The 22,256-nt window shown below is 41.9% G+C and overlaps 1 protein-coding gene across 1 annotated transcript in view; it reads left to right on the top strand.

The window, feature by feature from the left end:
- BMPER (BMP binding endothelial regulator) overlaps positions 1-22,256 on the top strand; it is a 148,155-nt gene that overhangs the window by 14,861 nt on the left and 111,038 nt on the right. The window contains exons 3-4 of the mRNA XM_075143059.1: positions 9,673-9,772; positions 20,956-21,038. Of these exons, the coding sequence (XP_074999160.1) occupies positions 9,673-9,772; positions 20,956-21,038 (183 nt within the window). The remainder of the gene's footprint in view (positions 1-9,672; positions 9,773-20,955; positions 21,039-22,256) is intronic.

Here is a 22,256-nt window from a genome sequence, read left to right on the forward strand (position 1 = left end):
GTTTACTTGCAAGTTCATTAAAACAGCAGTGTCTAGAGGCCTCTTGCCTAAATAATTTTATAATAGAAAACAGACTGTTGTTGCTTTCTTTTGGGCTACTATTTTTATTTAGTTGTTGTTCCTCAAGCGTTTTGGTCCTATTTCAAAACTTGCTTCAAGTAAATGAAGAGGGGTTTTTTTTGGTGCTTTCCAGTTTAAAAATTGCAAAACTTCTAGGAGTCCTCTGGATTATGAAGCTGGGATTGTCAGGGATTTTCCTGACAAAATAACATTAAAAAAACAACTTGTAGATTAAAAATTTGGAAGAAAATAAAACCCCCTCCTTCTTCCCTCCCCCAGCCGAGATCTCCTGTTGCTGCTTCTGGCATGCATCACATCTTTGAGGATACAGTATCATGAGAAAACTGTCACTTGGTGATGTATTAGGGTAATATATCATGAGAGCATCGTTTCTTTAGAGGATATGGGCAGTAAAAGACATGATTCTGGCCAGACAGAGCAGCAGGGGACCTTGCTTTTTTTTCTTCCCTTTTCTTTAATCTAGCCTTGTTTTTGTGTTGTACAGGAGTGAGTTTCTTCATGGGATATGACTTGTTGCAGAGTAAGTTAGGAGGCCCATTGGGCTTTTTAAACTCTTTAAGAAGTACATGGCCTCAAGGGCTGCTTTGTTCAAAGTTTTTTAGAACAGGCTCAAGCCCAAAACTGGAGTATTTGCCACTGCCTAAATCTCCAGTGTAAGGGTTGAGTAAACGGACTTCAGACAGAGAAAGCAATAAAGATGCAAAGACAGGTAACTATTGTTTGGATTTAGCCCATCAATATGTGATGAAATGATATTTATAAAAAAGCAGTCAATGTATCTCTTTTAAATAAACTTCAAATGAAGTTTTAATTCACATAAGCAGAAGAAAAATTACTATCAGTCAGTATTCAGTCTGTAATAGAAGATATAGTTACCTCATCCAAAAATAGGAATTCTGAACTGATGGACTCAGATTTTGATGTACTTTCTTTTATTGTATTCATGGTTTTGTTTTTCTCTCATTGGCAATGTCGATTGGCTTGGAAAACAAGCTGAACACAGTCTATAGGACTAGGATGGCAGTAGTTGAGAAACAAAAGTAGAGTATTGTTAGGACACTTTTGATGGGACTGAGTTAATTTTCGAGATGGGACATAACATGACACCACGGCTCGATCTAAAATCTGTAGAATTCAAATGATTGAATCATTTATTTTAAACCTTTGGCATAATCTGCTTTACCCTCTATGAAATCAGCTTGATAATTCATAATGCCATCTTCAACAATTTTTTGGGCTAGAATTTACTTAGAGTGTTTTCAGACCAGTTTGGCTCGGGGATTATATGAACAAACTCCTTCTTCTCCAAGCCATGCTATGGCACTTCAGGGGGGTCAGCAGAGCAGCATGCTCCAGGAGCTAATACACCCAGGGCAGCAATGCTGTTCCACATCTGCTGACTCCAGCTGTGTGCGGGTGGCCTCTGGATCGAGCGAAGGTAGTAGAAGATTTTATGGCCCTCAGCTGCCTGTCCCTTCCCTGGGAGAATGAATTCTGCCCCATTGGCTTCAGTCAGGGTAAACCAGGCTAGGCTGGACCATGCTTTCAAGATCACTCATTTTGCTCAAAATGAGTTGGGCAGTGATCATCCAAAAAGTTTTGCTGGCTGATCTCAGCGACTGGGAACATCCAGCAAGGGGTAGATCGTAAGCTCGTAGGGTTGGGTCAGTGAGCTGTAACCTTTTCCAGCAGCATGGGTACAGGTTTGCACCCTGAGCTTCAAATTGACAGGTATTGCCTGTGAATACTGTTTTCTTAGGTATTGGCATCAGATTTAGGTGACTGATAATTAAACAGAATTCTTTATTGACAAAGTAGAAAATGGATTAATTTGTTTTTTGTTTGTTTAAAAACACATTTAAAACTCACGGGAAAAGCAGTGAATTTTAAATGCATGCATCTCATGAAATGCAAAGGTGTGGTCTCCCACAAGAACCCCAGTGTGTACCCCTTCCCTGAAACTCCGCTCCTGGATTACTACAGGTAGTTTTTCAGAATACAGTACGAACTGCTGGGAACCTGTGAAGACCGTGTCTCTTATTGCTAGAAGACCATCATGCTATTCTGTTGACAGGTAAAGAGTTTTGTCTTTAACTTTACAACTGAAGAACTCTCATCCGAAGTAGCACTTGGAGGTTGAGGTGGAGGCAGGGAGATTGCGAGCTAAATGGTCTGGATCTTGCTCTGGTTTTCTCGCTGACTTAATCTGCAGTTATGGTCATTTCGTCTGGCTGTGCTTTTATCAATAAGCTCACTGGAGCAGGGATGTAGTCCTATGATGTGCTTATGCGATGTCTGATGTAATGGGACCCTGATCCCAGCTGCGGCCTCAGCAGTTGTATTAACGCAAACAAATGTAAGAGGAAGAAAGCGCTTTCTTTTCACCACGTAGTAGTGCAGCAGGCTGCTGTCAGGGAGTGTCGGGATTGCAGCAGGCCACCGAGGTCACTTTCCTCATGCTGGTCAACATCATTAAACACAGTGGAAAAAAAAAAAAAAATCTGTTCAGTCTCAGGGTTGTGAGTGATGTGTCCTGAATGACTTGCACATACTCATGCCTTCCTCACAGCGGTGGGGAATACCCGTTTGCAGTGAAATTCGGTGTCATCTTTCAGCAGGGCCTTTGTTTTAATCATCTTTCCTAGGGAGTGGGGAGAGCTCGGATTATGAAGGGGGTGGTGGATGCTGGCTGAGCACCGCAGCAGGGAGAGCTGCAGCCTCCTCCCTGCTTGCCCTCAGAGAGGCCAGATAAGCTAAAGAGATTACAGGGATGAGGGGATAAATTGGAGGCTACCGTGTGCTCTGCTCAAAAAAGGAAAAAGAGACTCTGTGGACTGAACTGGCATATTTTGTTCCTGACGAAATACCATCATTTGCATCTAATGCAATTCATGCTGAAATCATGGTCATGTTGTGCCATGGGCAAGGACCTAATGCTGAAAGTACTGAAGCATATGTTTGGCTTCGCTCCTGTGAGTTGTCCCATTGAAATTGAAAACAAGCTTCAAATAATAGGATTTTTCTCTCAAATCTTCAAATAATAGGATTTTTGTGGGGTGAAGCATATGCCTTGGTGTTTGTAGGTTTATGTGGGTAAACAGCGAGAACTGTTCATTTTGCAGAGAACACACATTGTTTCACAGGGAAATATTTTTTCCACCTTCAATTTAAAAACACACCTAGTGTGCGAAACCATTTTTGTTATTGTGCCCACAGAATTTGTTTTTGCAAGGAAAAAAAACCCAACAGATAATTGGAGGGGAACAAGGGGAATGAGACCTTTTTCCTCATCTCCCTTGGTGAGAGTGGTTCGAAATGTCTGCAAACATCTCTCCTTGGGGAGTGGTGTCTTCTCCCTGAAGCCAAATTGTGCAGCTCTTGCTCAGGCAGAGAAATGCTCATGGAAGACAGCGGTCCCACAGTATTAGCAGGGATTGCTTTCTTGCATCAACTCTGCCAATTAAAGGGAAGTTTGTAAATCGGACCTCAGACAGCGAGTTCCAGGCAGGAGTGCCAAAGGAGCAAGGATACTATTTTCAGAAAGTGCCTCAGGATTTGTCTAGACCATGAGTTATGCACGTGTCTGAACCTGTTCTCAAGTTCAAGTTGGCCCAACATGGGGTTTGTCTGCACGTAAGCGTAGGTGCATGCACACGCTTGGGAACCTGGTGCTCCCAAGCTTTGCTGAGGGACAGAGCCTGTGGCCAGCGCTGGCCCAAACCTTTGCTCCTGTGGCCTGTGTGGCCTGAGTGTGGCTCTGTGCACACTTGAGAGGATGCTCTGGCCATGTGCAGCATCTGGCAGCGAGCCAGCAACGTGGCCGGAGAACGTGCAGGTCATGGCACGCGGCATGCTCTGACTTGTGTTTGAGCCTGCCCCATGGCTTGCTGTAGAGATGTTGCCTCAGTGACTTGAGTGCACTTGCTTCATTAATTTTAAATGGCTTTTTCTTTTCCCAAGGTCATTCGTGCGCGTTTGAAAGCTGCATCCCAAATTCCCTGGGGGGTAACTTTTGCCATTGTTTGAAAATTGTTGTTGTTTTGGTAGATGATCCCACAGGCTTCTGGCAGAAATTTAAGGACACTCTGAACTACTTGGTTAGGAATCCTATCAGAGTTACTAGTGGGACTGTGATGAATAATGGTAAAAATGAATGTTTTCAGGATTAGCCATTAATGGTAGTTCATATTTCTACCTAATCTGTCCCTGTTGCTTTTATTATTTTTCTCTCCACAGCCTTTTTTGGTTAAATGAAAGTTTAAGCAGCATTTTTTTCTATTCAATATAAATAGTTAATAACCTCAGGATACCAGATATGCAGTGCGAGCCTCCTAAAACATTTTCAATACATAAAAAGGGGAAAAAAAAAACAAACAAAAAACAAACCAGACTCTCACAGTGGAAATCTAGCCCCCTGAGAACCCACATCTGCAACATCTTCAGCAGCCAGCTGTGACAGCACAACAGTGGGCTCGGGGTACGGCTGGTGGAGGTGCTCCTTGGTACAGCCCTGAAGAAATGAAGCAGACTCCTGATTTTTTTTTTTTTTTTTCCTCTTCCAAGCCAAATCCAGGTTGAAAAGAGCCATCTTCCTGGTGGCTGCTATGAGTCGGCAGGAGCCCAGTGGGGAACCCTGTAGAAAGTTGGCTGCGGCTTCCAAGCTGTGGTTTGGCACACGTCCTCTCCAAGACCTCTGCCAAATATTCAGATTTCTTTTTAGTGTTTTTTTTTCTTTTTCTTTTCATGTTGGCATTTTATTTAACTTTACCACATGAGTTTAAGGCCGTCAGTTTGATATATTTTGTCACCAGAATGGGCTATTTTGTGCAGAGTTCTTTGATGGAAGGTAAAAATACGAGGTGTATGTGGAAGGTGAACAAATTGCGTTGAGAGAAGGTTGTAGTAAAGGTAACATGAAGCAGTAACACTGGTATTAGGTCTGGTTAGTGTATCTCTCCTGTATGGGAATTTAACATCACCTTTGCGTGCCAAGTTAAAGAAGAGACCTTTGGTTCCCACTGGCAAAGCGTGGGAGAGGGAGAAACACAAGCACCCAACAAAACTTTCTGATCTTTCCCCAAATGCATTAAAAAGTGAGTTCTCCACCAGTCGGGCTCGCTGAGCACAGGAGAGGAGTCTGGGGTGATCTTCCGGCACTTCCCTAAATGTTCCTTTCCGAGGGAGTCTGGGATTCCAGTGCGAACCCTTTGCTGAGCCGAGTGCTGACTGGGGAGTTGCGTCAGCTGTGGCAGCGTTGTCCTGGATCAGCCTGTCCTCTTTTAAAAAAAATACGTATTTTTCCAACACTAATAAAAACCTTAGCTGAGGTTCTCTCCCTTTCTGTGTGTGTGCCTGAGTACTAAATTAAAAAAAAAAAAAAAAATCCCAGATGTGAATCTATAAACCATCTGTTTAAAATAACTATTGTGCAGAACTATAATTAAAAGTTATTTATTATGAATCTTGGGATCCTATTATGGATTTTGACTGACTCCCAGGTTTCTGATTTAGCAAACGGTTTATGTATTTATGAGCCATGTGTCTCTCCTGCACTTCTCAGTGCCAGAGTGCATGTCCTTTATACAAAAGGAAAAAAAAATCCCCTACCCTCCCATAACTGTTGGCTTCTGAATGTTGCTGTCTAAGAAGTTTTCTCTTAAGGACAGCAAAAATCAAAGTATCTGAGAGCTTTCAACAACTCCAGAGACGCTGCTGACAACACAGATGGAGGTTTGGTAATACAGCTCTCCTGCATGCAGCTACTTAGCAACATTTTAAATGTATGGTTGGGAAAAGTAATGAAATGTTATGATTACTGGGGGTAGGAGGGGATGTATTTGGAAGGAAAAGATTTGTTGCTAAAGTCCATTTGCTCTCGCCCTCCGCTTTGCCCTTGTGAAAAGGGAGGGAAGGAGGCAGCAAAATCGAAACAAGCAGATGGACAGTATACATTAAGAGCAGTGTTTTGGACGACAGGGTGAAGGAAAAAAAAACTCCTGGTGACAATTGCTCTTTATCTTTGTACTTTTACACCCAGTGGGCCTAGGAGATCTGCACTGGATAATGCCTGACTGCAATAGACTAAACAATGATTTACCAGCCCTGTTTTATCTGCTGCTGTCCTATGATTGATCTGCATGGTACATTAACCCTTTCCTCCACATCTGCTGGCCTAGTTTTCCACAAGATGCAGCACTGAGATAAAACAACAGGATTTTCAGAAAGAATGTCAGGATTAAATCCGGTCCTAGAAGAAGCAAGAGGTATTCGGCTGTGCTTCCCCAGAGCTATGCTCATCTCTGTGTGCTACAACAGGGATTTTGCTGTGAAGACTATGTCGGGGCAGTGTGTTGCAATTGTGGCTCTAGTGTATGTTTGCTTAGCAAAAAGCCCGAAAAGGAGCCGTGGGAGCTGCAGCCCTGAGCGGTGCTGTACCTCACACCCTGGAAGAGCAGCCCAGCCCCGATGGCAGGGAGTTAGGCACCTCGGGGTGGCATCTGAAACAGACAGTTTTGGAGCTGTGTGGAGCTTGCCTATAATACCAGCTTGAGAGGAGAAATACCAGCTTTGCAAATCCCACCTCACTTAGGGCTTAGCCACCCTTCTTGTGGTGGCAAAGTTTGACTCTATTTATCTGGGATACACAGACCTATCTCTGCAGGCAGGAGGCTGCAGCTTCTCCTCCAAGGGATAGAGCTAATCTTGCTTTTCTCTTTAAAAAAAGAAAAAAAAGAGGAAAAAAAAAAGGTGGTATGGGGATGAGTGTGGCACCTCCTGCCCACCTTTTAGCACCATGCTGTAGCAACTCACCTTTGAGACAGCGATCCGGGTTCAGTGCCCTCCACCTCCAGAGGCAATTCAAAGATTTGCCTCCTGCTTTCCCCACAAGCATCCTTGCTATCAGGACCAGTGGCTTTTGGGAGCATGAGGAACAAGCCCCTCTTCTGCTGAAGCTGAGCCACTGAGCAGCAAGTAGTTCAAGGTCTACTGGGCTAAAGAAAGGAAATGTGAATCTGCAGCCTACTGCTTAAGACACCCTCCAAGGGGAGAGGACCCTTCAATTCCCATCGCTGCACTGTGGGCCACTAATGTACTTTACGTGGAACAGCTACTTAATGTAAAACAGCCCTTGGCACGGGGACATGAACTCCAAAATCATACTCCCTCCCAGGAAACCTCCCAGTCATTAGGCTGTACAACCTGGCTCAGTTTTGCTTTCTCTTTCCGGTTACTTCCATCCTCGCCTATAATGCAGGTCCTGAGTTTGGGGTTGAGCCACCAGCATTGCTGGTGATAAGGGAAGAAGAGTAAGATGCAAATTCGGCAGCACCCCCAGGTTGGCTCAATGGTACCAAACTTGTCGTTGGCAGAGAAGATTTCTGATAAAAGTGATCTGGGCCAAACGGAGACTTCTAGTTAGGAACGGTAACTAGCAAGTTGCTCCTGTTTGAAATACATGTGTCAAGGTCATCCTTAGGAACATTTTGTATCGCCAACAAGAAGCAACCATGTCAGGATGTACCTGAGGGCAGAGGGAGGCAGCTGGTGCTCTGGGGAGAGGGCAAGAAGCTGTCTGGGAAGCTGGGCTGCATGAGTCATTTGCCCCAGGAGTCTCCTGGGAATCAGGGAACAAAAAGGAATACAGAACTGTGTTCTAATTCTTGTCCCTCTCCCTGCCATCCCCAATAATGATTTCCCCCTTTGAAGAGGGAGTCTGATGGGTAGCTGCCTGCTAGACCCCCTGATGGGAGTCCTACCCAGCTGGGTTGGCCCAGAAGGGCACCGTACATCTCGCACCTTGCAGAGGTCCATGATGCATGCTGCAGCTGGGTAAATCACATTCTCCAAAGGAACACACTCTAAACTGGATTCTGCCCTTCCTTCAAACCCGCTTTCACTGTGCGGAAGATTTTCCCACAGATAAAGGTAACAGGGCCGCGAGGCTTATTAATTCTTTCCTTGAGCAAACTCTCATTAAAGAGAATCAGATCTTAGCAGAACCCTTTAAAATACAGACTGTGTGTAGTTGATTTGGTAAACGTGATTCTACTGCCCTTCAACAGGCTTTACGGAGGCAAAGACGGGGTACTACGTTCACATAAGGGGAATCAAGATTTCACCCTTCGCTCTAAAAAGAAGTTGTTGAGCCAGTTGCGCTGCTGTGCCGTGGCTGCTTTGTGCCAGTCCAGAGCTGAGATAAATTCAGCTTAACTCACCAGTTAAATTGCATTTATGGTTGCTCCGCAGTGCTGGAGTGATGCAGAGCAGCCAGCATGTAGCAGTGACCTGGCTTTTTACAGTAGTCGTTTGTGTCGCTGCAGCTGCGCTTTAGGGCCTGACTCTCATTTGCTGATTTCACACGGGCTTGGTGAGAGTGAGCCCTCATTTAAACACTGATAAGATTGAAATGCCTTTATAGCTCCCATCAGATCAGGCAGTGACTTTGAAGAAAATAAACCTCTGATTTTAGACAAAGAGGTGGAGTGTAATAAAAGCTGCGTGTTATCCTTCACAGGCACCTTGAATAAGGCCACTGGGAGCAAAAGAAAAAGACTGGAAAGCACAGTTTCTTCTCCTTTAGTTTTATGATTTACATTTTTCAAGCCCTTTGATTTTTTGGTCTCTAATTAAGTCATAACATTGGGTGAGGAGGGTGCTTGCATCTAGTAAATGGCCACCTGTGTCACTTAATGAACTGAGCTACTAATTATAGGTGGAGGTCACTTCAGAGGGCTACTTTCAGTCAGGAATTTCAAGTAGCAAAATTTTACTGAAAAAAAACCCCCAAAGTAATTGTTTTCTGCCCTCGTTTAAAGTCAGGGATAACCAGAAGGGTTGACACCACAGGGGCAAGCCAGGCTATAAATGGAATATTTCTCCTGCCCACTGTCGCACATCCTCTATTGACATTCCTTAATGTGGTCAACATGCTCTTTGGCCTTGGCCATCGCTGTTTTTTTGCCATAGAAGGATGACACTATAATGTACGGTGATTCTGCCTGTTTGTGTTGTTTCATCAATTTTCAGCATTTTGGGGAGAAAGATGAATTACAGTAGTCTCTTTTCTACTATAGTATACAGCAGGCTCTTTTGAAGACCCTCTGGGTAGCTAGGTAATACCGCCAGTGAAAAATGACTTTCAGCAATGGTAGAGAGTTTTGTTTTCTCTGAGATTGCCACCTCTTCCTCAGCCATCTGTCCTTTTGTCACCATGAGAAACGATTCCTGAGCTGTGCAGTTCATGGGGCAGCACCTCAAGACCCCGAGGATATTTTAACAAGTGCATCACATGTTCATTTAAGTAAAGTGAATTTCTCCAGTGGAGCCCATTTTCTGTACTATGATAGGTAACAGTTATGAATTACTGTCTAAGTGGAATTTAAACACCATTTACTTGAGGTCCTGAATAATTCAGATTGTCTTCTACTGCGTTCCTTCAAGGGGAGAAAGGTGTTTTGAATCACAAGGACCTCTCCTGAAGTGAAAGAGCAAATTGCTAGCCTCATGTTTTATTTTCTGAGTTGCAGGGAACTGAGCCGTGAATTTGGTTTGCTTGCAATAGCTTTTGTCTTTTTTTTTTTTTTTTCCCAGAATAAGGAAGTGACATGCAAGAGAGAGAAGTGTCCGATGCTCTCCAAGGACTGTGCTCTCGTAATTAAGCAGAGAGGAGCTTGCTGTGAGCGTTGCAAAGGTGGGGTTCCCTTCCTGTTGTTTCCCTCTCTTTAAAATGATATCAGTTCACATTTATGTTGCCAGAGATAGGACAGAGTGGGGAGCTTCTCAGCTGGGACTTGGCTGTCACCAGAGGCTTGAAAAGGGCAGTAACCACAATTAAAATCAATGTTTCCAAAGCTGGTGGAGATGCATAAATTCACATATTCATCCTGTAATTATTAGTTCTTGCACAACGACAATCCTTTAGAAATACATCTTTATTATACTTCATTGGTATGTTGTCAGTCTTTTGAGAGGTATCGCCTGTTCTAACTTTATCTATGAGAAATATTTTAGGTCAAAATCAATCTGCTAGTAGTCACCGGTCAATAGGAATTCCTTAAACTTTTTGTGTGGTTGAACAGAATAGGAATAATGCTTCTGAGTAATAAAGAGCAGAGTAATTATCTGTGACTATTTTTCTCTCTCCCTATACTAGAAACAAATCAACCAAATTCTATTCATTTTAATAAATATTTCCTTATTCAAATAATAATATTGTGGACATTTTTATTAAAGCCAAAATGGGCAACAATCTGAACATTGTACATTTATTTATTGACCAAGAGCGTATCTTCCAAGCTCTTTAGAATGAGCTAATTATCAAATACAAAAAATTAATAATTTCATTGTGTGAGCATGTATGGCATGTAACTGCCATGCTTATCCACATGAAAAATGTGCAAGTAGATGAAGTTGAAAACTAGTCTTTTTTATATCGATACAGTAAGTAATATGCTCTAAAACACTAATTTTGCTGAGAGTCTGCTGATGCAGTCAATGAGGTGAAGAATGTCAGATTCAAAGAGCTTTACTTTCCTTTATTTTTTCTCTGTTTTTTAATTCCCCAGTGGTGATAGAGTGGTTTTGGGAGGAAGATAGGGTAGGATAAATTGTTGGGAAATGCAAGCATTTATTGCCTCCCAGAGGAAATACAAATGCAGGAAAACAGATTACACTGAAATTCAGACGGAAGAGACATATGATGGATATGTGTTTTTCCTGGATGGTTGCAGAGGTTTGTTAGCTGCTGTGCTCATGATTTGCTTCTGTGGTGCGACTTTGGAATAGGTTTGGCAAGCCCCAATTCGAGGATTTGTCTAAAAGTCTGACACTTAAAAGAAAAGGAAATGAATGAAGAAAAAAAATTAAAGCATTACTGAAAGAGTAAGAATTTGTAGTTACAAGTTTTACGTAAATTAAATGTAATTTATTTCTTTTGTCAAATTATGTTTACTGTCAGCTTTATAGCAAAAGATTCCTAAACATTGGTTTGTTTAAGCTGGAGGTTGATTCTCCATTTCAATAAAGGGATGCGTGGTTGGTCAACTGCATGAAAATTTTATATTCACACATATGCGTATGTGCACGTATGCATACAAAACAATTCTACGCTGAAGAAGATTAATGTTTCAAAGTTGGGAATACAGATATTAGTGCGTATGGGCTATTATCATTAGATGGAAACTTTAATTCAGAGTCCTTGTGAGATATTCTGTTTATCCTGAATTGAGTGAGTTCCTACAGAACATTAATAGGCTTGAGCCTGGCATCTGCAGATTGGTACACCTGACATCTCTAACAGGAAAATTTATAGAAACTGTTCAAAAACAGAATTAGGAGGCACATGGATAATTGTAATATAAGAGGGAAGAGGTATGTCTTACAAAAATGCTAGTCATTCAAATTTATCATAAGTATATGGACAGAAAGATCCAACTGATGTGATATTCCTGGATTTCTAATAGGCATCCAACAAAACACTACCAAAGAAACTAAGCAGTTTGTAGAGAAACTTACCAATGAAAAACTAACAGGTGGTGACTATGAATGGTTATTTTCGTAATGGAAAAAGGCTACCAGCAGATCCTTGCAAAGATCTCAACTTGTCAACGTTCTCAAAAATGATCTAGAAAAGGGGCGAAGAGAGTCACCAGGTTTGCTGCTGCTGACCTGACCTCTTCACTGTAGTAAAGGAGGAGGGCTGCCTGCGAGGAGTTGCAGAAGGTTCTTGGGACATTGAACAACTGATGACAAAACGGCAAAGGAAGTTAGTGCGGATGAGAATAAATGGGTGCACACAGGACGAAACAGTCCTAACTGTACAAATATAATGCTGGGCTCTGAGTTGACAGTTACCTATTAACAACTGTTTCTCAGTGTTATAAAAGACACTTCTGTAGCAGGATCGGCTCAACCCTTAGGAGCTTTCCAAAGGGAAAACTGAATTTTGGCTACAAGGACATTTGGTCTGATCCAAGACGGCAGTTCCTATGTACTTAAGATGCAAGAACAGCTTTAAATTTCAGAATTAAAAAAAAAAAAAGGCTTAATTTTCAAAGTAAATGCGAAATTTCTGAATAAGTTTTTCTGCTCTTTCTGAAAGGTAAAGTTAAATATGCAGCTGTATAACTACAGCAGTCCTGACACCACAGATTGTCACCAAGTTATTCTGGTGCCTTGGGAAGAGGCTGATGGAAACACCTCTACCCCTGGGGAAGCTGCTTGTTCTCTTGCCACTCAATGCTGCTGAAGCTTGTGCTCTGTTCTGTGCAAAACCCAAAATGAGTGTCCCGTGGGGAGTATTTGGGGAATCGAGGGTGCAAACGCCAGCCTGGCTGCATAGCACTTCAACTACTCCCTTTGGTGTCCCAACCGCTCCCCGGCACTCCCCGTGTGGAGCTCAGCGGCAGCCGGGACTTGGCCCTGCAGCGCTTGTTCTCAGTCACTATTTTGTCAAGCTGCCAGAGTGCCCATAGGGAATGCAGGCAGGAAAAGGGAAACAGGGATTTTTTTGGTGTTTTTTTTTTTTTTTTAAACTTGTTGCATTTCATCTAAACCCGAACAAAATGTTACAAAGACATCAGAACCTGATGGCTTTTTTCTTGGATTCATTCCCAAAGCCTAGAAAAGCTTAATCGGGCCTTACGGGCTATTGCCAGCTCTCTTTGACAGCTTCACGTCTTTGTACCGTGTGAAGGAATGAATGAATGGATGAATGGCTTCTGTCATTTGAGTACAACATCAGGAGGATAACATCAAGACCAAAGGGTATGTTTCCAGAATTGGCTTGTGTAGGAAGGAAGCCACCACTCATGAGTCATTTGTGACATTGCTGCCAGGATATTTTATTCTATTATGAGGAGTGCATGAGGACTGGATACGTAGGCCCAGTATCTCTGATAGCAAAGTAGTCGTCTGAAACGAAGAAATACTGTACCCCTGCAATGGTGCATCCAGCTGAACTCCCGTGTTTAGAGCTTTGCATACAGGAGAAACTGAATTGTCGGTAGAGAATTTTTCCTCCAAATGGTTGTGTGCTGAGCAGAACTCCCTTGCTTCCATTTGGGTATTTGTGTGCTACTTAGATAATTACTAACACTTTCTTCCTTTTTCTTAATAAACAAAAAAAGTAAGAAACAGCAGCAAGTATAGCTTTGGCAATCAGAAAATCAATTGTGGTGGAAACAACAAGTAATCCCTAACATATTAAGAGATTTGGCTTTACTTAAGATTTTAATCCTCTGGACTAGCAATGTTTTTTAACACTATTCTTGACTTTAGGCTCGTAGGACCTTGCATAGTAAAGTCGGTGGGGCAAGGCTCTCTTTTGCTGTGTGTTTGTGCAAAGTCTGGAACAGAGAAATGTGGGCCTATGATTATGGTTCCCTGCTGCAAGGAGAATGCAAACAACTAAGTATAATAGTGAAAACTTCCAGTGAGATTATTCTTCTGACAGATACTTACTGTAGTTTATAAAACATAATATATACCTCTAGCATAGTATTCATTTTAAAAATATTAAAAAATTAAGCCCTCTTATTGCTTTAGCATAGGATAAATAGGCCACTTTTCATCTCTTATTTTATTTAATATGTTTAATGAAAACATATGAGATCGTTGAGATTATAGAAACAGATTTGGCAGCATTTTCTTATTTAGTTGGATGGAAACCTGTCACTTGGATATAGAGCTCTCTACACCTCTAATAATAAGTTATTTGCTCTCTGAAGGAGTGTATTACCGGCTCAGGGCTGCATAAAGTTTGCATTTCTAAAATTGTGTACCATATCCTATTTTTTTATCTTAAGAATTTGAATCTTCCATGGATGTGCAAAGACAAAATTGGTGGGTATCTTTTATAACAGATACGATTTGTTGTTTTGAAGTTTCTTTCACTTCCCATGTGCAATTTTGCTTTTTCTGCCCTTGTTAACTTTTGAGAGTTACTGTGGCGTTTTTTGTTGTGTTTTTTTAAAAAAAAAAATTAATGAACTTAGAGCTTCACATGCTGTGCTCCACTGATCTGGAGTCTACTAGAGAATGGAATCACAGCCCAGGCAACAGCAGCGCTAGTTCCCCTGAATATTGAATATCCAAAGCTATCGCAGTTAATTGTGCATTTCTTGGAAAGGATATCAAATATTATGGTTGAGGATTGCAGCCAATTTCAACTATTAGGGCTGGCTTGCAAAGGAAGTTAGAGGGAGATTATGAGTTTATCAGTGTTCTGGCTACTCTACTAACACCCTGCAGGAACCATACGTACATTTGGCACTTTGTTCGCCTGTCCCCTAGTATGAGATACCCGATACCCGTTTGGTGCCCTGCTGTGTAAGACTGACCGGGGCACCCTTTGTGTGGGGCCCTGATGAGGCATTATAACTTGCAGCCCATCCTCGCATGCTCTAAGGCAAGTTTGCAGAGACAAGGGTGCAACCTAATACATGGATGGAGGGGGATGGGCGGGGAAGATAATTATATATTTTCCTACTAAAATCTTTTTCACCTTCATCTGAATAATCTAGCCCTGCATCTGTCAGAGACTGGTTATGGAAAGAGATGGTTTGGGGACATAATCAATCTTAACTTTTCTCTTGGCCTTTCTCACTGTCTCTCAGTCTCTTGGTAATATGCTCCAGCTTTAAAGCAGGAGACCTGTTTCTTGAGGCTGGAGGTACAGGTTCGTCTCAACGTTCATTCAGTTTCTAGCTTTGTATTTCAAGTAAAGGCAGGGATTTTGAAGCAGTGACGTATAGCCGCGAAGGACAGTATCATCCAGTATCACCATGGTGCCAGCTTTGATTACTTCTGCTTATGCCTAACAAAGGTCTCTATCCTTCCATCCTTCCTTTGAGTTAACTCTTCTTACAAAGGTCTTAGCACATACATTTAATATCCCTTGAATATCTGGTGTATGCTATTGTGTTCAGTAGCGCCTCAAATTTCAGATTTTTGTATTACCTTGGTTAATATAATTTTCCATTTATGTAAGAAGCTTTTAATGAACTGTCTTGTCATGTTGTCATAAATACTTTTGCAGTCAAACGTCACTTACCCAGACTTTTACAGTCACAGAGAAGTTGTTCAGGGTGCCTGCATTAGGAAATAGCACGAGACCTCCGTGGTGATACGTGGATGCACTTGTACCTTGTCTGTGGACATTGTGTCCACTGCAGCAAAGTAAAAGGAAACTGAAGACCAGGGTGGAGGCTTCACACAACATTCACATGTAACGTTTCTCTGGAACAACACGATAAACATCTTAGGACAAAATACTGGAATAAGAATTTATTTTACCGTTTAAATTTCAAGCTGTAAACTGTACTGATCATGAATGATTTTGCTGGTGTGACGAAATTGAGTATAAATGGCAAGTAACGGTGTCGCCAGGCAATGTCATTCATGACACCCCTCGTAACCATGAGAGGTCACAGTTCTCCAGCTGCCAGGCTTGGCAAGCACATCCAGTATCAGCTCAAGATTCAATGGCGGCTCTAACTATATGGCATTTTGGATCGCAAGGTTCTTATGGACCCTGCAGAGTGACTTTTTTCCCCCTATATACATATTTGTGAGACACAAGACATTTGGGAAGGTGAAATTCAGTTCCAGTGGGGTGGAGAGGGCAAAAACAGCACGGGGAGGAGTTGATGTCTTTGTTTCTGCTGCTATTTGCTCAGCGAATATGAGCTGCTTTGCATCATATGCCTGTGAACGGTGCAGTCCCGGCACAGCTCACCCCCGTGGCCACTTTACTCTGCTGTGTTGTACGCCCTTTATATGGCCCCTGCGCCTCCTGTCCCTTGGGTATTGTAATTGCGATAGCTCGGCTGCAAATAGGTTTGATTGTACTCAGTTACAGAGGGAAGAGTTGGACTTTCACTGTTTAGAGTTAGACTTAATAAGCATAGGAGATTTTGTATATATTTTCATGCTTCTGTGTTGACAAATGAAGACCAGGGTTACCCAATAGGAAGTTTAATTTTCTAGTAGCTGTCAATGGCTTTACCATCATTAAGACGTGAAAATATATTTTATAATAGGTGTATGTCTGATTCACAGTTCTCTTATTTTGGCCAACAGATTTCATGCCAGGGAAATACTGCAGAATGTGCAAGTTGGTGTTTTTTTTTTTGTGTGTGGGGTTTTTTTGTGGGGGGTTTTTTTTTGGTTTTTTTTTGGCTAGAACTGGTATTTAGTGTTAGCATGCCTGGATACCTCCCTGAGGATTAATTTATCACACACTAAATAAAACATGTCTTCCGAATGTTTTCTTTTTCCTAATGTTTATTTTCCATGCCAATAAAGAGGTTACTTTTTTAAATAGAAAGTGGAGGGAAAGCAACAAAAAGGCTTAATAGGAGAAGAAAGATGCTGAAGAGATGAGGGATGGGGAGCCAGACTATTGTGCACCAATCTATCACTTTTACTTGGGAGAATAAGGAAATGACTTGTCTATAAAATTCTCATTAGCTTAAAATAAGCAGAAATCTCTTCTGGAATCTTATTAGGCAATGTCAAATTGAGTAATAAAGGCTTGTTTTTAATGAACTCCTGAGGACACTGGTTGCGCTTTAGCACTACTAAAATGTTCTTACAGTCAATTTCCCTATCTTCATGACACTGCTCTGTGCTGGGGTGTCTGGGGAAGAAAAAAAGGGTCATTTAACAATGTTACTGGATTTGGAAAGACAAATGGCTTCCTGATTGTCAACTTGTCCACATGCCAATAACAAAATCTGCTATAATTTGCCTCTTTTGTTATTCCAGTCCAATTCTGTGTGGGGATGCTTGTTTTGGAATTAAATTGCTCTCTTTCAAATAAATCAGCCAAAGGCATTTCATCGTCATTTTTTGTGCAGGAATGACTCAAGTCTAGAGGATCATTTTGCCTTTATGAGGTAACTAGAAGGTAATTAGCAGTTTCCACTGCATATAAAATAATTGACCAACTTCAAAGTATTCAGTTGTGTGGTTTGATTCAGATAAGTCCTGGCTAAACATGCAAGCTGAAAGTTGCTTATCTGAACTATTTGGCTTGAAGAAGGTAATAGGAACAAAACCTACAACTAACCGAAAGTTAATATTTTACATTAATAAAACACCAGCTATTCTTAAAGAAAGAAGCAGGAAAGACTAAAAAATTAGGACACGCTCCTTGACTGATATGAATCACCTTAGTGATTCAAATGAAAATTGATATAGACCACTGATATTTAACTTCCTTCCATATGTGGAATCCTAAAGGTTTTCCTTATGGGGTTTAACGTCACGGGATCAAATTTACCTATTAATGTCGAATCTGTTACTTTTCATGTACTACTTAGAACATTCTCAGGCTTTTCGGGTTTCCCTCTTGAAAACCTCCTCTGTAGCCCTTTCTTTTAAAGTTTTGTTTTAAGTGTGTATTCAGGCAGAAGTAAGTGGACGGCATTTAAGTGATTGTGCTAAGCTCTGATCTTTCTTGATCTATTATTTTCTCCTGTTCTCCCTTTCAAATGGTGGATGGAGACAGTAGTTAATGTAATAATATTTCCAAAGGGAATTAAAATGGCTTTTAGAAAATTGAAGTATGTTCCGCCATGCTTGGTTGTAGAAATTGGCATCAGGGACTTTGCTGATGCCTTTGGACATGAGATATTCAGTGACTGCTACTTTCCAAGCCAAGTATGATGGACCTTTAACCATGGATGAGGTAGAATGGCTCAACTGAGTTGGCGCATGGAGGCAGGTGGCTTTCAACTCAGCTGAATTTACGTGAGGCTCATAAACTTCCATGCTATGAATAGGTGGGCTAGGAAAGTCCGGGTATATGTTTGCAGGTGTCCGCTGAGAGATTTGTACATTGAAAGTGAGGTTCAGAAAAACTAGCTGGTATGTGGGCTTTTTTTCCTTTTCCTTTTGAAGAGTGAGCGGTGGGTGTAGCTCTGGGGCATGCAAAGGGCAGGGTGTCAGGGCACACCTCTGGTCAGGGACAGGTTAAAATCTCACCCGGAGATTGTAAAGCACCTCCTTTCTTGCTCTGTCTTCAGTTTGCCTGACCTTCAGCCTTCCCTCAGCTCTCGTCCAGCCTGCCTGTCTTACAGGCTAACTCTCCCCCTCCTTTGTGCTCTTTTCTTCAACTGAGCATCTGATGAAATCCAGCTCCCACCGTGCCTCGCGTTGGTGCTTGCATGATGCTGCTCTGACTCCCTTATTCAACCTGCTGGCCTGTGCCAGAGCTCGGGAGCAGTTTTAGTATCTCCCGTGCTTCTTCAGACTTTGCCATCCTGGTCTCCATTTCTAAATTTCCGTTTTGCTGCCTGCAAGCTCTCCCTGCCATAGCTACTTCTGGTGTGCTGTCCCCCAGTGCTGCCAGCACCTTGTATCAGTGACAGAAGTGGCTCGCGGGCAGGTGGAGTTCGGCTCCCCTCTTGCTGCTTTCCACAGGGACAACGGCTGGTGCTGCGGGGCAGAGGATTTTGTAGCATAGCTTGAATATGCACTTCAGGTGAGAGCAGTGGTGACTGCACTCATGCAGTCCTCACCTTCATGCTTTCTCAACCAGACTAAACCTTGAACTGAAAATTTCAGTTTAATATATACATCTGTACCTGCAGATTAGCCCAGGGTCATTAGCTTTCTTACAGAGAAAACATTTTAAATTAAAGAACATAATTGGTGAGCAAATATGCAAGGTATTTTGCAGTTGTTAGTTTCCAACCTGGCCCTTGATTCTGCACAGTGCTGAAGACACCAGATACATCTGGTAAAACACGCACATGGATATTTAACAACACAGCTCGTTCCATCTTGAGTGTCCAGCACACGTGCAAGCTCTTTCTCAGACTGGGACCAGTGTGCCAGTATGGCTTGGACTTCTGCAACTTGAGGATACTAAAATGCATTGAAAAGGCTCTGCTATTCATCAGGGTTGGCAGTGGGCAGTAAGTGAAACCGTGCTACGAGATTAGCTTGGTGTTTTTCAGAATGGGACTTCAAAATGCGTAAGAGGAGTATAGGGCTTCACGTTCCTCTTTTAACGTCTTGGCCTGCGTGTATGAGAGCTCATGCAGAACTTTATTAATATGCTGAAAATCTGAACACTTCTTTATTACTTGGAATTGCTTCATTGGGGCTTTGCTACTTAAAAAAATATGAGATTCAGATGTATACTTTGTACCTTTCAATATTTGTCAAAGATAAAATTATCACAGCCAGCTCTTAGACTACTGATCAACTCTTTTAAAAACATACCTGTTTTAGCTTAGGTAAGTGAAATGGCCACAGCATCTGCAGATTTCTCCTGTGTTGCTCTGTACTTAGCTTGGAAAAATGTCTGAGTACTGCAAATCCTGAAGTACAAGTCTTGTTTAAGATCTTAACTGGAGGCAGTTAACACATTTGTAAATGATCTCTGCATATCAGCTTTTCTTTAAATTTGGGGTTGAATACAAAATGATTTTGTGGGTATTTTAAGTTCCTCAGCAGTTTGGAGCTGTCACCCTCAAGTTTTCTTACACAGTGGGCTCAAACATTTCCTGGTGTGGGGCTGATAACTTGCCTTTATTTTCAGAAGTACATAAAACGTAGCCCAAAGCAGTTCAGGACAGTGCACCCTGCACAGCAGAGAATGTCTTAGAGTAGCTGCTGAGGTAGGGTGTGGAAAGAGAATGATGCCGTGGGCATCGTTTGACTGAATGTAGTTTTGTGCTTGGCGACTCTATGTATATGTCTGTGTTTCAAAGTCTCTGGCAGGACTCCTGTTGGTTTCATGGGCTCTTTGATCAAGCCTATTTTGAATAAAATAGACTAGGAAAAAAAACTCAGAACAGTAAATGGAAAATGGGCATTTTTCCTGCAGAAAATGGGGTATGTGTTGCTTTTAAAAAGTTTTTTTAAGAAACACTTTGGCTCTCCAAAGAATTAATTTTTAATTGAAACAATTTTGCATTGATAAACTAACTCTTTTAAAACAAATATTTTATTGTCACTTGATATGTCTTTTCTAGTTTTGCTTTTCTGGTGAGATATTTTATACTTTGTGTTCCTTTTTGGTTTTCCCTTTTGCAAAATACCAGAAAACAGTGAAGGAGTGGGAAGAAAACTAGTAGGAACATGTAAAAAAAAAAGTGAAAATTAATGTTTTTTTTTCCCAAACAGCTCAATGAAACTTCATTTTGCACAAAAAATGCTTGCCGATCCTGTGCACAGACAAACCAACCTATTTTCTCTTAATAAAGTTGTCATATAACACACAAAGACATATAAAGCCAAACCTGGGGGACTCCAAAATGTCCCCACTCAGAGATTCACCACCCACACAGAAAAGCCTGATGGCTTTTAGTGGATGTGGATGTTGATCCCTTCTATCATGAAAACGAAAAAGATATACAGAAAGGGGTAGCTCTGCCAGTGTCAGTGCATCCATGCTGAGCTGCGCTGGCTGAAGAGCTCTCCTGGGGGTTTTGGTTGATGGATGAGGATAGCACGGCCAGGCTGGATGATGAACATTTCCAGCTCTTCTCTTACCCTCTCTCCTCACTCTCCCCCGTCCAGTGCGTGGGTGGCTGAGCAGCTCCTGAATGGACAACAGAATAGCCACTGACATCCATTTTTAGGTAAATTGTCACTGATTTTGATTTGTCTTGAACGGTCATAGTTTATAAGGATTTTGGCCAGCCAGGCACCAGGAGCAGACATCTGAGGCAGGGGTTGCTTCCAGCCCTCCCAGGGGACGATCCCTCTTGTCCGTCCCAGCTTTCAGCTCTACCTCTTCTGTTAACCCAGGGGAGAGGATGGGTCGCATTTAGGACGCTGCTTTGTGATCCTCATCAGCAGCCTCTCACAGGATGATTGCGTTCAGCCTAACCGACGTGCTTCTGTCTCTTCCTCTAGATTGCAGTTTTGGAGGAAGTACGTACAACAGCTCTATGAAATGGCACCTCCCTAGCAATCCCTGTGTTACATACCAGTGCCAGGTAAGGATGTCATCAGCGTTGTAATAATTGCGTCATGAGCTTTTCCCATGAAATTCTGAGCCTTTTTTACCCAATCCAAATAACCTGAAATATTTTATACCGAAAGCACAATATGGAATTTGCATTTAAAGTAGTTTAAATCAACTCAGATGTGGCCGGCTATAACCAAACAGAAGGATAGGTTTTATATGACTTAAGTACCCAAATGTTGCTGAAGGAGAGGTACGCAGCCCTGCCATTTCCTGACCTTGAAATAAGTCCTCATTTTTCAGCATGTTAAGCCTTTTCTGAGATAGAAATTATTATTTTAGTAATTGGACACTTTTGTGTGTATGTGTCCATGGGTTTTACCTGGGATGTTCTTTAAGGGAAACCTACAACCAAATCTTCTTTTCCTGGGCTCCTGTGCTGTTAACACAGTGGTATTTTTTTGGTAGATTACCTATCTGCAACCGTAAAATTTGCAAGATTGTCCATTTTCAGGCACAAAACAAGTAATTATGTAGGTAATTTTAGTTTCTGTCTGTGAATAGATCTGCAATTTTTGCTGATAATTTGATCCAGTTTTAATAACAGGCAGCTACTAAGAATCGCAACTGTTGGAAAGAGGAGAGATGAATGAGTATGAAGAGCTTCTACAAATAGGAGAAAAGGGTTTCAAGATTTTTCTCTTTTTCTGTGATACTTCTGTTCTGTGAAACCCACCCATGATTTTAAAGACAAGTGCACTGAGAATGAAGTTGGAGCAGCAGTATTCTGTTCCTTGCTCTTAATGAAAAGATACTCACAGCTTGAATTTAGGTACTCTGATCACTACTAGCTAGTGAATTGAGCAATTTTTTATTGCCTGTTTCAGTGTCTAAATGCAAAACTGGGTGATCCTGTTTACCCTAGACCCACACATTTAAAAAACAGGTTTCCCTTGCCTCCAAATGCAAAGCTGCAAGCAGCAAAAAAAGTAGCAGCCTTTTGTGCACAGATCCTCACACCCAGATTTGGTCAGGAGGACTCTTGACTTCTTGAACAAGAAGTACAGGAAATGTTAATTTTATCAGGCGAAGCATCAAAGATAAGCGTCTCCCCTTTACAGAACAAGATGCTTTTATCTGCTTTCTAAGTCTTTTTTCCTCCAAGGGGAGAGGGACGAGAATGCTTTGTGTCTGGCCTGTTTTCACCAGAGCTGCATGGCAGATTACTGAGGCTAAGGATTCCTGATAA

The sequence above is a fragment of the Calonectris borealis genome, chromosome 2, assembly GCF_964195595.1.
Source record: "Calonectris borealis chromosome 2, bCalBor7.hap1.2, whole genome shotgun sequence".
Lineage (NCBI taxonomy): Eukaryota > Metazoa > Chordata > Aves > Procellariiformes > Procellariidae > Calonectris > Calonectris borealis.